Source organism: Mobula birostris, chromosome 18 (assembly GCF_030028105.1).
Source record: "Mobula birostris isolate sMobBir1 chromosome 18, sMobBir1.hap1, whole genome shotgun sequence".
Taxonomy (NCBI): domain Eukaryota; kingdom Metazoa; phylum Chordata; class Chondrichthyes; order Myliobatiformes; family Myliobatidae; genus Mobula; species Mobula birostris.
The window spans coordinates 39,816,985-39,833,505 of record NC_092387.1 but is presented as its reverse complement, the minus strand read 5'-3'; the positions used below and the strand labels follow the sequence as shown (position 1 = coordinate 39,833,505).

General features: G+C 42.4%; 1 protein-coding gene across 1 annotated transcript in view; it reads left to right on the top strand.

Moving 5' to 3' along the window:
- Positions 1-16,521, top strand: part of ptpn20 (protein tyrosine phosphatase non-receptor type 20) — a 412,353-nt gene that overhangs the window by 242,390 nt on the left and 153,442 nt on the right. The window contains exon 27 of the mRNA XM_072282567.1: positions 12,802-13,010. Coding sequence (XP_072138668.1) covers positions 12,802-13,010 — 209 coding nt within the window. The remainder of the gene's footprint in view (positions 1-12,801; positions 13,011-16,521) is intronic.

Genomic DNA, 16,521 nt, shown 5'->3' with positions numbered 1-16,521 from the left:
TCTACATTGCTTGTCAAGTGGGAGTTGATAGCTTTCATCACCATCCTCTCAAAGCGCTTTGCCACAGAGGATGGAGCCCTGGATGATAGTCATTGAGGCAGATTACGACATTCTTAGGTACCTCAGACTGCTAAAGTGAGAGGTTAAAGATATCCATGAACAGTCCAGCCTTTTGATCAGCACAAGTCTTTAGTACACAGCCAGGTACCCTATCTGCGCTGATGCTTTCCATGGGTTCACCCTCCTAAAGAATGCGCTCGTGTCAGTCTCAGAGACTGAAATCATGGGACCATCGGTGGCTGTGGGAGTTCATGAAGGTCCCTCCATGTTTTGACAGTCAAAGTGGGGATAGAAGGCATTGCAGTAATCTGGGAGTGAAGCCTTGATGTCACCTGCAGTATGGGACTACAATAATTGACAAGCTTGCTCATGCTCCATGCTTGCGATGCAACTGCAAGTAAGATTTTCATTACACCTGTGCATACGTGTACTTGCACATATGACAATGAACTTGACTTTGACTGCCAGGTCACCAGTCCAGAATCAGAATCAGGTTCACTATCACTGGCGTATATTGTGAAATTAGTTGTTTTGCGGCAACAGACCAGTGCGATACATAAACTATAAATTAGAGAAAGAAATATAGTGAGGTAACGTTCACGGGTTGGTTCATTGTCTGTTGAGAAATCTGATGGTGGAGGGGAAGAAGCTATTCCTGAAATGTTGAGAGTGTGTTTTCACAGTTTCACACTCCTGTACCTCCTTCTTGATGACAGTAAGGAGAAGAGTGCAAGTTCTGGGTGATGAGGGTCCTTAGTGACGGACGCCGCCATTTTTTGTTGCACCACATTTTGACGTTGTCCTGGATGCTGGGGAGGCTACTGCTCATGCTGGAGCTGGCCACGTTTACAACTTCTTGCAGCTTTTTCCGATCATATGCAGTGGCCCCTCCATACCAGTTGTGAACACCCAGCAGCGAATGGCATGTAGCTGAGACTAGGAGATAGTCCCAGTCTGGCATGAAGAGGTGTAACAGATTGGAGGATGGTTGGGGTTGTGGGCAATGGAAAGAGGACTTTGGGGATAAAGTGGTGCAGTTAGGTGTTGGATAATGTCAAAGCCGGTAGGATCTGTACTTGTCTGGCAGATGGGAAGTGTGGGGTGGAGGCACATGGGCAAGAAAGAAGTGCTGAAAGAGTCAGGCATATACTCCTCTGGGTCAAAGAGAGCTGAGAAATATACGTAAGGTTTGATGCCGATAAACTCATCCTTCCTTTTAGCTGCTAGGTTTCCCACACATTTCTGAATAGACAATGAAGCCATGTACACTAGCTCACTTTTTTAAAATCTCTTTTTGTACTGCTTATTTAATTTATTATTTATGTATATATTGCTTATTGTAATTTATAGATTTTTTATTATACATTGTAATGTACTGCTGCCACAAAAGAACAAATTTCACTTCATATGTCAGTGATATTAAACGTGATTTTGATTCTGAAATTCCAACCTATGCAGCCACAAGTTTTAAACTTCTGTCCCACCACTCCCTTCTCTCAGTCTTGGAGAGAATTGAGATATTATACACGATTGCACATTGACTGAAATCTGAGTGTATTCACCACCTTCCTAGTTAGTCTCAATTCGGAATGGTATTGCTTTGTATTGCTGACTAGGAATCTGAGCACCAACCACGACCATGTGTATGTGTAAATAGTTTTAAGACGGTGTACTTGATTGTACCATCTCACTCTAGATGAGTAAGGCCATGTCAGATTTCTTCACAATACACATAGCTGAGCAAAATCTGAATTTCGTCTTTATATTGTCTTGTCTCTCAGGTCAGAGGTTAGTATTTACCTTCATTCTTCTGGTTTGTTTTTGAACAAGTTGATGATGTAGAGAAGATGCATGGCATGCTTGCCTTTATTACTTCAAGAATCAGGAAATTATGTTGCAGTTTTATAAAATTCTTGTTAGGCGTCATCTGGAGTATTGGGTTCAGGTGCTTGGAAGTAGATGCATGGGGGATGTCAGAGCTAGTTTTAAGATGCTTGGAAGTAGGTACAAGCGGGATATCTAAGGAGAAGTTGGACAAACTTTGATTTTTTTTTTTGGAGTAGCGGAGGTGAGGGGAGACCTTATAGAGGTTTATACAACTATTAGAGGCATAGGTAAACAGCTAGTGTCTTTTCCCTGGGTCAAAATGTCAAATGCTAGAGGGCATCCATTTAGGATGAGAGGCGGGTCATTCAAGTGATATGTGTGGGGTAAGTTTTTTTTACACAGAAACTGGTGGGTGTCTGGAATGCCCTGCCTGTGAGGGAGGAAGCCAATCCGATGGAATCAGAACCAGGTTTAATATCACTGGCAAATGTCGTGAAATTTGTTAACGTAATGGCAGCAGAACATTGCAGCACATGATAATATAGAAAAAAATCAATAACAGTAAGTATGTGTATTTTAAATAATTAAACTTAAATAGTGCAAAAACAGAAAAAAAAGTGAGGTAGTGTCCAAGGGTTCAATGTCCATTTAGGAATCAGATGGCAGAGGAGAAGAAGCTGTTCCTGAATTTCTGAGTGTGTGCCTTCAAACTTCTGTACCTCCTTCCTGATGGTAACAATGAGAAGAGGGAATGTCCTGGGTGATGGGGGCCCTTAATAATGGACGCCACCTTTCTGAACCACCGCTCCTTGAAGATGTCTTGGGTAGTATGGAGGCTAGTATCCATGATGGAGCTGACCAATTTTACAACTTTCTGTAGCTTCTTACAGTCCTGTGCAATAGCCTCCCCCATACCAGACAGTGATGCAGCCTGTCAGAATGCTCTCCCTACGGTACATCTGTAAAAGTTTTCAAGTCTTTTAGGTGACAAACCAAATCTCCTCAAACTCCTAATGAAATATAGCCACTGTTTTACCAACTTTATAGCTGCATCCTTTGGGACCAGGTTAGATCCTCAAAGTTATTGACATTGAAGAATTTGAAATTGCTCAATCTCACCACTTCTGATCCCTCATCTTACCTTTTCTGAAGTCCACAACCAGCCCTTTGATCTTACTGACGTTGAGTGCGAGGTTGTTGCTGCGACACCACTCAACTAGCTGGTATATCTCGCTCCTGTACACCGTCTCGACTCCATCTGAGATCCTGCCAACAGTGGCTGTATCATCAGCAAATTTACAGATGGCGTTTGAGCTATGCCTAGCCACACAGTCATGGGTGTAGCAAGTGTAGAGCAGTGGTCTAAGCACACATTCCCGAGAGGTTCTTAGAAAGGCACATAAATATGCAGAGAATGGCGGCTATGGACCATGTGCAGGCAGAAGGGTTTAGTTTAATTTGTTTGGCACAACATTGTGGGCTGAAGGGCCTGTTGCTGGGCTGAACTTGTCGATGTTCTAACAGTGATTTAAACTGACAATGAGCACCTCAAAGGACTCGATCATATAGGTGCTATATCTCCTATAGAAGGAGCGCTGCAAAAATTCTTTACCTTTTTAAAGATTCAGTTCATCTCCGTAGGTGTCTGAGAGACTGACCTCCAATGTTTATCTGCAACCAACATCAATAAACCTGATGCTGATGCTGAGATTCTCTGTGTTATAAGCAACAAATCACTGGACACAAGTAATTAGCTGCTCATTAAAGTGGGAGCCCTCTGAAATTACACCATATAAATATTAATACTGAGTGAGGATGATATTACGCAATTCACTGGGGGACATGGGATCCTTCCAAATTCCCTGCTACAGCTCATTATTTTTTGAGTTTTTTTTTCTTTAAGTGTCAATGTGATCATTTCAAGCATTTGGAATTCTTCGAATGAAATCTTCAACAAATTAGAATCTCTGTTGACTCCTGTTATGTATCACCCTGGGCATAATTGGTAATCCAATCATCTTCAAATTCAGCTGGGTTCTGGGTACAAATCCCACTCGATGCCCAGAATCTTGGACAAGGCTCCAGTGTGATGCTGAGGGACAGTTGTACTGTCAGTACTCAGACTTGAACCAAATGCCCTGTTGTCTAAAATGGATATAAAAATCTATTGACACTGGAATAAGAGCGGCTAATTACTGTAGTAATCTGATCATAGATACACCCGACAAGACTTATTAACTGATTGTTGTGGACAAGGTTGACAATTTTGTTTCTACCACAGACGCTGCTTGGCCCCTGAGTTCCTCCTGCACATTGTTTGTTCATCTGCAGTCTCTTGTGTCTCTACTCCTGCAAGTTCCTGACAGGTTTCTGCTTGCTTCTGTAAACTTCAGACCATCCTCACTACCGTCACATGGCTCACCCGTGCCACTCAATTCACTGAGGAGCACTGGGCCTGAGAGGACTAACAGCTCCACTTTGAAACTTTCTTCCATGTTTTCATGTCCTCCATTATGCAGCCTTAGTGTTCTTCGACATCCCCACCAACCCTCAGACCCTTTGATATCTATTGAATGATCGCTTTCTCTCTCTCTTCCTGGCCTTTTGCTGCTCTCCAAAATTTAATCACTGTACTTTGTCAACAACGTCCTGAACTCTCAAAGCCCTGGATGTCACTCTGTTGAGAATTCTATCTCCCCCATAAAATGTTCATGGAGTTATGTAGCATGGAAGCAGATCTGGCCAAACTCATCCATGGTGACCATGGTGACTATCTGAGTAGTCCCATTTGTTTGTGTTTGATGAATATCCCTCTAAACCTTTTCTATCCATACAGCCGTCTATCTGTCTTTGAAACATTGTAATCGTACCCACCTCTACCACTTCCTTGGCAGCTCATTACCATATAGCCACAGCCCTCTGAAAAAAAAATTTCTTCAGGACCCTTTTAAATCATTCCCCTCTCACCTTAAACTTGGTCTTCTCGTTTAGACTCCCCTACCCTGAACCAAGGAGTGTGACATTTCTCCTTATCTACTGCCCTCATGACTTAATAAACCTCTGAGGTCACTCCTTAGCCTCCTGCACTCCAGGGAGAAAAGTCCCAGCCTGTCCCATTTCTTCATATGACTTCAGCCTTCCAATCCTAAGCTTCATAAAATTTACCTCGGCTTTGGGGCACTCCTCTGAAGACGTACAGTATCTTACTTAATACCCTGTAATGCTTCTCTTCAAATGCTTAAATACATTATTATTGTATTTGTTGTGGGAAGGTGGGAATCATTGAAAAGGTATTCTTATGGCACAGTACTGGTTACTCAAATTACTGATAACCCATTCTGCTTTAAATGTATAAAGCAGAATTGGAGTTAATTTTAGGGCAGTTCAGGTAGTCTTGGTGGGTTCCTTACACTGACTAAATGATATAAGACCCTGATATTAATCATTCTTCGGTCATGCGTCAAACAGCAGGGAAGCAGAACTTCCGACCTACTGAGTCCATACTGACCATCAAACACCCACTTACACTACTCCACTAGAACCATTTTCATTCTCCCTACATTCTCATCATTTCCCCCTAGATTCTGCCACTCACCCACACTAGGGGAAACTACGGTGGCCGATTCACCTGCCAACCCATAACCAATGGATCAAGTTTCTTAATTCTGCTCCTTTGTCTTTGGTATGTGGGAGTACAATGAAGCACTTGAGGGAAACCCATACAATATCTGTCTCTTCAGCGATCAAAGCCCTCTCAGAGTTCTGTCCCTCTTCTCTTCCATCTGCATCTCTCACACTACCCGTTACACACTCTTCATTTGTCGTTAATCTCTCCTGACAAATGTTTCTGTGGCTCAGTGTCAGCTATGTCAGAGTTCACTCTGTAGAACTTTATGGAACATTGAAAGTTGTGGATGACTGAGTGCATCTTTCACACTTTCTGGCTCAAGCCCAAGTTGACCAGATTCAGTAGTTAAAACTTCCTCCGTTGCCATGGTTGGGATTAGATACAACAGCCTACAAACCATCCAGTTCACTCCCAGTTAGGTTCTGGTGGCTTCACCAGCAAGTGAAGTCATTCATCCAGCGTTTGGCCCAAGCATGATTCATGAGAATAAGATGATCAATGGAGGGCCTTCACTGCAACTTTACTGTTTTGGACGTATTTCTACTTCAAGCATGCGCAGGAAAGACACTCCTTACCTGCCCTTGTTTTTGACCTCCCATCCTCGCAGTGACATAAAAGGGCTGAATGACCAGTGTCATAGAGTCGGCTTTACATGAACAAATCAGTGGTCTGAATCCTACCAAGTAATCAGGCATGAGAATTGCTCTCAATCTGGCCCCTTTAAGGAGGCTGCAAATCTCAAATACCATACAAAAGAAATCTAGTTCAGGAACGTACAGTCGATTCTTCTGGAATGATTTCTATTTAAACCTTCAAATTGCTGACAAACCACCACAGAATTTAACACTAATGTAAATGAATTAGAATTGCAGTGGCGAGGTTTCTGCAGGCATCAATGCTTCATAAGCAGCAGACAGAAAGAAAATCACACAGAATAATTGATATATTTCAGGAATAGACTGCGCTGCCGTGAACACGTGCATGAGTTTATGACATCCTGAAATCTTGAATAAGTTGACACATTGTGGGAAATCAACACTTCAGCTCATATTGTACAGCTGGACCTGAGAACTAGTGGTGATCTGATTTTATTTTATTGCCATTGTGTATAATTCTATTTCAGTACTCCTTATTATATGCAAAGTATATAACAGGTAAAGCTAGAATTGGTGGCAGTACATGGTATTTATCCTGATTATTGTCTGTAGAACCACCAGAATTGGAAATAGAAGAAGAGGAAAAATAACTCTCAATTATACTGAAGCCTGTTACATAAAATCGACATCTGTCTGTGTAGCATTTCATCCACTGAACCTCACATATAACTATAATCTAATGAAGCATTTGGATTACAGATCTTGTATAATGTTCCTTGTTTTACCACAACCACACACAATCCAACATGGAGAAGGTTAGGTATTTCTGAGCATGGTCCGGACCAATAAACCATCAATCGTGTGTGTGTGTGTGTGTGTGTGTGTGTGTGTGTGTGTGTGTGTGTGTGTGTGTGTGTGTGTGTGTGTGTGTGTGTGTGTGTGTGTGTGTCACAAGGGCCTAGACTGACTGAGACCAGTTTGTTTTTTCCAGCCTGTATCTCGCATTTTCTCATGTCCTTCGCCTTTTTGGTCCTATAACCATCGGGTATCTTTCATTCATTCCACCACATTGCCTTGTGCAGTCTTCCTTCTTCGCTCTACCTGTGGTGCTAGAACCTCAGCTGCCAAGACCCTAGATTTTGGAACGACCTGCTGGAGAACTCAGTTTCAGTGTAGGGAAATGGACAGTAAAGATTTCAGGTTGTAATCTTTCATCTGAATTGAAAGTGTACAGGGGGAGATAAAACAGGTGACCTGGAGGGATGGCACAAGAGCTGGCAAGCAATTGAGAGTGGGAAGTGATAGTTGGAGGCAAGAAAAGGCTGCAGATTAAGGGCTCTGATAGAAAAGGAAGTTGGAGCATGAAACCAAACTAGGGAAGTGAGGTGGGCAGGTGGGAACAGTGGGGAACGATGCTCGGTGGGAGGAGTACAGTTCAGTCTCTTGTGTCTCCTTAGGTTTTGGAATTTTCTGTACAAAATGCTGCTTCTCTTCCTGCCGCCTTGAACATGTTTCTCCAATGACCTCTTGCTTACCTAGGCTAATGGTTATTTTTTGATTAATTACAAAGTGCATTGAATGATAAACTACGCAAATGCCCATGAATAATAAGAGTAGCTCTTGTTATTGGAGGATGACAGATATAGAGGAGAATTTGTTTCCTGTGGAGTCTGGCTGGGTAAATGTTCTCACAGTTTAGCTTGAAGTGTGCATCATACATTCCCTGTGTGGGACTCAGCACTGGGAACACCAGACTTGTGAAATGACCCTAGAATAGTTGACTACAGGCCCTTCCCAAGTTATAAATATCCAATTTAAGACACCTGTGCATAGAAATAAGTTCCCATAAGTATTATTATGTATCACAGGTTGGTATAGAAACTGCTTGGTACGTGACCGCAAGAAACTGCAGAAAGATGTGGATGCAGCACAGAACATCACAGCAACCAGTCTCCCTTCTCTGGACTCAGTCTATTCTTCTTGGTACCTTGACAAAGCAGTCAACGTAATCAAATACCCCTCCTCGACAAGTTATTCTCTCTTCTCCCCCTCCCGTCAAGCAGAGGATACAAAATCAAAAAAGCATGTACCACCAGGCTGAAGGACAGCTTCTATCATGCTGTTATAAAACTATTGGGCAGTCCAGGAGTACAATAATATAGACTCTCGAGCTCATAATCTACCTCATTATGGCATTGCACCTTATTGTCTGACTGCACTGCACTGCACTTTGCCTTATCTTTAAATTTATTCTGCATTATGTCTATGAAAGTTCTCGATCATTCAGGCCATTATATATCAAGCAGTAGTAAATCAAGACAACTGGACTTGCTGTGTTCTCTAGAAGACAACATCTGAGAGGCTTCTTCAGTCCTGGTCCATGGTGGCCAGTTTTCCAGTTTATAAACTCTGTGAGTTGTTTAAAGGCCATAGCAATCACATGAGGATCATTAAGAGTCACTGAGATAATGAGAGTCTTATGAGAGTCATTAGTCTTATTTTTGCATGCATGAAGGTGTGAACTGTGCAGAGATGTCAGGACAGGGAGGACAGGTGGCCTGAAAGAGGGGTTACAGAAGCCATCTTTGTCAGAGTGGAAAACCCATCCCTGAACAGAGGGGGTGGGTACGACACCACCTATCAGCTACTTATATTGTAGTCCTAACATCTCTACCCTGGTGTCTCCACAACAGTTCACACATCCATTCATGCAAAGATAAGACTAATGACCCTCTCGTTACCTCTATGAATCTTAACGACCCTCATGTGATTGCTTTACCTGGAAACAACTCACAGAGTTTATAAGCCAGAAAACTACCCACCATGGATCAGAACTCTTGGATGAGTGGCAAAACATCTTCTAGACCAGTGGTCTCCAACCTCCGGGCTGTGGACCAGTACCAGGCCGTGAAGCATGCAGGGGTGCAGCAGTAGCTGGTGCACACCCAGCACATCTTTAAGAAAAAAGCTGAAATAGACAAGCTAATTAATTAGGTGCTGCCCGGCACATAGATGTTGGCCCAGATCAGAGGCAATTGAAAATCAGAAGAGAATCAGTCTTGGGGAAAAAATACTTGTTTACACGTAATCTCCCCACAATATTATGACACCACTGTCTCTCAAGGCCATAAGCAGCCACTTTCACTGTGGGAGGCCACTTAAGAGTGTTGCTTTGGAAACTGACTAGCAATAACTTTTATTGATATGTGTGTAACTAAACAATGCAGCATCCACTGCTACTTCCAGCCCATTGAAACCAGCCATAAAGTGTTGGACACTCTGATTCTGTTTGTTGTAATTAGGCAGGGAACAACAATAAATTAATTGAATTGACTTTATTACTTACATCCTTCACCTAAATGAGAAGTAAAAATCTTTATGTTAATTGACTCTCCTCCATACTATTCATTGCAATACAGTGGATCTGTGCTTAGTTTTTGAGTTATTTTGTATATTTACTGATTTATGGACAAAATTGATTTAGGAGCATAAGTAAAATTGAAAATCATTCATAACCTGGGGATTGCGACAGAGGCACAGAGATAATTTGCAGTGCAGTTTGATTCTCGAGTACAGACTTATTTATGCAGTGAATGAAAATTGTCAGTCAGCTGTACCAGATACATCGACAAAGTTTTCTGTTTCTTACCGATGAGTAATCACAGGAACATTTCATGAATCCTGATTGTTAACAACAGGATCACTCTGTTAAATGACTCTACATGAAGCCACTGTAGTGAAGATTATGCCAGGCTGTTTCAAACACACTCTTGTTCACTTTAAATTGGCAGCAGTATCAAAATGCAAAATATTACAGTTGGAAACTGATAAAACGGTTCTCAGCTCCAGAGCGAGTGCACAGAGAGAGTATGCAAACTCCACACAGACAGTAACAGGAGACCAGGACTGAATCTGGGAGGCAGCAACTCTACCTGATGTGCGCCATGTGCCCAGAACCGGCTATTTCTTTGATTACATCCAAGAACCTGTCTTGCTTTTTTGTAGAGAGCCTGTGTCCCATTTTAAGCTGATGGCCTTAGAAAGCGATGCTTCAAGAGGTCAGAGAATTGAACATCAACTGAAAATATTTAAGTACTGTACCCAGCATTTGCAGTTGTTTTATTTTAGTACACGAGAAACATTTTAAACTAAAAATGCTTATTCTTTTTGTTGGAACTGCAGAAGCTGAAATTTAATAAAATGTAAAATCAACAGCACCAAACAACAGAAGTAATAAAAGCTGATAAAGGGATTTCAAAGCAAACAGTGAAAACTGCTATTAATGTGTAAGAAGCAGATCGGTCTCTCAAGATGAAAGCAGGTTAGAGTCTAATGTGTAATAAAGAAATGATCGACTGTTTATGGAGCACAACAGCACAGAAACAGGCCCTTTGGCCCACTTAGCCTGTGTTGAACTATTGTTCTGCCTGCATTAACCTGCACGCAAACTGTAGTCCCCCATACCTCCCCCATCAATGTACCTATCCAATTCTTTTAAACATTGAAATCAAACCCTCATCTAACACTTCCACTGTGTGTTCCACCCTCTCACCACCCTCTTGGGTGAAGAAGTTTCACCCAATGTTCCTCTTAAGCATTTCACCTTTCACCCTTAACCCATGACGTCTCGTTCTAGTCTCACCCAACCTCAGTGGCGAAAGCCTGCCTGCATTTCCCCTATCTATACCCTTCATAATTTTGTGTACCTCTATCAAATCTCCCCTCATTTTCCTACTCTCCAGGGAATGAAGTCTTAACCTCTTTAGCCTTTCCCTATAACTTAATGTCCTCAAATCCCAACAACTTCCCTGCACTCTTTCAATCTTATTGATATAACTCAGATGCCATAGAGTCATTAAGCACAGAAACAGGTCCTTCAGCCCGCTGTGTCCTTGGACTCCTATGCCCTGACAACTCAGCTACTTGTCTCTTAAATGTTGTGAGAATGTCTGCCTACCCCACCTCTTCAGTCAGCATATTCCACACTCCAACTGCCCTCTGTGGAAAAAAAAGTCTTTCTCAAATCCCCTCTAAACCCTGTCCCTCTCACCTTGAACTGTTGCCCTTTCATTTCAAACATACTCATTGTAGGAAAAATATTTGTACTCTATTCCCCATATAAATTGCTCCAGGGAAACAAACCCTTCTCTCCCAACTTCCTTTATAACTGAAATAATCCAACTCAAGGATCGTTCACAGAAAGGAGGGAGGATAAAGCACCAAAAACACAGTGAACACAATGAATGTATAGATCACGTGGAAGATATTGAGATCTAACATCAGGAGCAGAATAACTGATGTAAGAGCATAAGGATGGAATAGCGAAGGTTAGATGATTCATGTGAAGTTTGTTCAATTGTTTTGGGACGTTGAGCATGATTTAATTGTCCCTTTGAACTAGTGATACTAATAAATTGGGTGAATGATGAAATTAACAGATAAGAAGAAAATACAGCAACCAGCTCTGAGTGGGACTTGGGGCAGATATTTGGACTGGCTCTCTCCTTCCCATCTCTGGGCTATGAGCTACAGAGTTGCTGCAGCATTAGACGTCATGTTGTAAAATTAGACGCAGGAAGAGCAGCATATTTCTGGTGTGGCTGACAAGAAAAGATCCTGAAGGGAATAGATTCTTTGTTCCACTCTTCATTCACTTTCCTTTTATTTTGTGTATTTAGTGACACAGCATTGAATCAGCCCTTTGAGCTGCACCCCACCTATTTAACCCTAGCCTAATCACAGGACAATTTACAATGACCAGTTAACCTATGTAATAGACACATTTTCAGACAGTGGGAGGATACCTGGAGAAAACCAACACTTTGACGGGAAGACGTACAAGCTCTTTACAGACCATGCCAGAATTGATCTCCAAACTCCAATGCCCCAAGTTTTGATAACATCAACTGCTGCACTACCACAGCACCCACTTGTGTAGGTGTTTGAGGCTTCTGTCAGTTTCTATCAGGCCCAGCAATCACAGAAGCAGAGAAACCCATCTGGAACTAATTTGAAAGATTTAGTTAAATTAGTTTGCATTTAAATATTCTTTGGGCTCACCATTGGCATAGTCAATCAAAATAAGAGCAAAAATTCATTCCAAGGAGTCCTTATATGCTGGAGGCTTGTCTGAGGTTAAAGGACTCTGCGTGTGCACGAGAGGAAATGGGTCTTGTTTTTGCTGTTGTCGCTTGTTGCTTGCTGTGTTGTGTGCTGTTCTGTCGAGCATCATGGGTGTGCTGTGTTGGCGCTGGAATGTGTGGTAATATCTGCAAGCTGCTCCCCACCCCGGCACACCCTCTGGCATGTTAGTTTTTAATGCAAATGATGCATTTCACTGTGTGTTTCGATGTACACGTGACAAATAAATTTGAATCTCAAATCTTGATCAAAACCTTAAGAGATGGGATATGAAACTCAAGGTTGCATATGATAAACCTACTTTGATAATAAATGTACTTTGAACTTTGAAGAAAATAAAGACTGGCTATAACTTCATGGTCATCTCAATGTTATGGATATTTTTTGAATTACGGATGACTAATCATCATTCTTTCATGCATAAAGACATATGGGAAGATTTATGGGAAAGACAATTATGGGAAGATTTTGAAGTACTCAATGGAGAGATGTCGTCTGGGTGATAGAAAATATTTAATTCCTATTGATGTCCAACAATATTTTTAACAGATAATACGTTTGAGGTGAAGATGAAGAAAAATGCTGGGGGTTTAGGATTCAGCTTCCTGCAGATGTACACAGCAGACGACCCCAGAGAGAGCTTGGTGAGAATTAAGAGGTTGTTTCCAGGGCAACCAGCTGGAGAGACCGGTCAGATTGAAGTTGGAGATGTCATCCTGGCCGTCAATGGAGTTGCAGTCAAGGGCCTGTCATATCAGGTGAGTGGCTAAAACAGTGACCGATGCCTTGTGAAATTAATGAACTGCCTACACTGGGGAAGTGAAACTAATTCACGATCTATGTTAAAATAAAACAGGGAATGCTCAAAATGCACAGCAGGTTAGGCAGCGTTCACAGAGGAAGCAGCAGAGGTACATTTAAAGCTGATGATCTCTCATCAGAAACACATGACCTCCTATTCAATAGCAACTGTATGTGAAGATTTAAGTTCTAGAAATTTCTAGTGTTAGGTTACCTTTGGCCAAGGTGAAGTGTGTGTTGGTTGCAAGGTAAAATGAAGCCCCACATGATTTAACCCTTTGATGTTAGTGAAGCCAAACCTGTGATGGTGACTATGGGGAGTGTCACACTTCACACCAGTGACCAAAGATGGGGCAGAATCATTTCTCTGATTTTCTGTGAACTAAACCATAACTGTTAGTCTCCCTTGGTAGATGTTGCCCAATCTACTGAGATGCTTTTACATTTTGTGTATTGCTCTGCATTCCAGTAGCTGCAGTCTTTTGTGTCTCCAGTGATCAGAGTGTTGGAGGGTTTGGGGCTATGGGGGATTTATGACATCTGAGAGTCAGTGACTTTGGTGATCAGGACCACTGAGGTCAGGGTAGTTGGGCAGATGGTGATGGGAGCAGGACGGGAGGGTGTTGTAAGGTTGAGATCAGTCAGAGGCATAGATATATACAGCATAGAAACAGGCCTTTTAGCCCACTGAGTCCATGACCAACCACCCATTTACACTCATCGTATTTTATTTTCCTCACACTCTCAACAGCTCCATCCCCCACACACACGGGTCAATTTACAGTGGCCAATTATCCTACTGACCTGCATGTCTTTGGGATATGGTAGGAAGTGTCCTAGGAAAATCCACATGGTCACAAAGGGAATGTGTAAACTCCACACCAACCAGGATTGGATCTAGGTCTCCGGTATTGTGAGATAGTGACCATTGGAGGCAGCTGAAAACCTTGGGACAGTCTGAAAGATAGAAGGTTGCTATGGGACTTACTATCAAGATGTCCCATTCTGATACTGTACCATAAGACCAAGAATAACCAACTGTCTCCATGGTCTACCTTTAGTAGCCCTTAATGATGTATTGCAGGAACAAGAGCATCAGTTCTGTTTCTGATGCAGGAATCAAGAGTCAAAAGCAATTTTCACAAGGGGAAGTGTCCAGTTACATTTCCAGAGTGAACAAAAATGGAAATGGTCTTACAGAACACAAAAAAATCTGCAGATAATGGAAATAACATCTCCTCTTCACTGACAATCAACACTGCTGCACTTCAACGATGCATGCTTAACCTACTGTTCTACCCTCAACACCCATAACTGTGTGGTCAGGCACAACTTCCTCCATCTATAAATCTGCCGATAACACAGCTATTGTTGGCAGAATTTCGGATGGTGATGAAGAAGTGTACAGGAGTGAGATAGATCACCTGGTTGAGTGGTGATGCAACAAAAACCTTGCACTCATTTCCAGTAAGACCAAAGAACTGATCGTGGACTTCAGGAAGGGAAAGTTGAGGGAACAATCACGCGTCCCCATCAAGGGATCAGCAGTGGAAAGGCTGAGCAATTTCAAGTTCCTGGGTGTCAATCTCTCTGAAGATCTATCCAGGGCCCAACAAACATATTGATGTAATTACAAAGAAGGCATAACAGAAGCTATATTTCACTGGGAGTTTGAGGAGACTTCATACATCACCACAGATTCTTGTAAATTTCAGCAGATGTACCATGGAGAGTATTCTAGCTGCTTGCATCACCATCTGATACAGAGGGTCCACTGCACAGGATCAGAAAAAGCTGCAGAAAGTTGCAAACTCATCCAGCTCCATCATGGGCACGAGCCTCCCCAGCATCAAGGACATCACCAAAAGGCGATTCCTCAGAAAGGTGGCATCCATCATGAAGGACCCCCTCACCCAGGGCACGATACCTTCTCATTGTTACTATCAAGGAGGAGGTACAGGAGCCTGAAGACTCACATTCATCATTATAGGAACAGTTCTTCCCCTCCACCATCAGATTTTTGAATGGACAATGTACCCATGTACACCACCTCACTGATTTTTTTTCTTTTGTCGCTCTCTTTTTGCCCTACTTGGTTAATTTAATTTTCATACATAGTTCTTATTGTAATTTATTGTTTTTTATTATTACGTATTACAATGTACTGCTGCCACAAAACAACTAGTTTCATGACATACACCAGTGATAATTAAAATTGATTCTGATGCTGGAAATCAAGATCAGCACACATAAAATGCTGGAGGAACTCAGTGCGTCAGACAGCATCTATGGAGGGGAATTCTCCATTTTATTTATTCCTCTCCATCGATGCTGTAGGACCTGCTGAGTTCTTTCTGTATTTTGCATGAGATGATCTTACACAGCTGCTCAGGGGAGGAGAGAGCCAAGGGAGCATGTGTTAATTGGCTGGAGTCCATGATTCTCCAAGTGACACAAATGCTGTAGCATGGTGGATGGGAGTGTGATGATTGAGGGTGTTGCTTTATCTGCAGGAGTGTAAATGGAAGGAGATAAATAATGGCAAGAGAAAGGGGACAAGCGGTGCTAGAACTATGAGATACACAACACAGCAGTTGTTAGAAATGTAAAATAAGGAATGCAGGAAGTTCAGAGAGAAAAACAGACTCCCAAAGGTATCCTGTCTATACTTCCTCTCACCTGCTTCCTGTTAGAAATGAATTCCAATCTTCCAATTTCTCTAGCTCAGTTGTACCTACACTGACAAGGATTTCTGCGCTGGTCCATCTGAAATGTACTGCATCACTTTTTCCTGAACTGTGGCTTCCCGTCTTCCACCAGTGGCAGGGCTCTCAAACCTGTCTCTTCTATTTCCCGAATTCCTGCTCCCACTCTCACCTTCCTTGTTCTCATCGTCCATCCACCAACCTCCACTTTCGACAGGCTGATTGCAACTTTCACCACTTTCACTGATTGTCCCCCAACCAGGTGCATCATTGCCCTCCCCTTCCCCTCCACTATTTTAAAGGTCCTGCTGAAGGGTCTTGGCCCAAAGTGTTAACTGTTTATTCCCCTACCATCGATGCTGCCTGACTTGCTGAGTTCTTTCAGCACTTGGTGTGTGTTGCTCAAGATTTTCAGCAACCGCAGAATCTCCTGTGTTTATAAATGAACCATTGCATCTGTGAATCCTGAATCCATTCTTCCAGCAGCAACCAATTTCCGTACAATACTTCCCCACACAACTGCATGACATGCAATGCTTGCCCTTTTACTTCTTCACCTCCCACCATCCAGGGACCTAAAACACCCTTAGATGAAGCAGTAATTCACTCACCATTATTCCAGTTTGGTCTTTGGTGTTCACAATGTGGTCACCTCTGTGATGGGAAAACCAATCACAAATTGAGTGACTGCCTTGGAGAATCCACAGATTTGATCTTGAGCTTCTAGTTACCTGGCCCAATAATTCTATGCTCCTCATTCTCT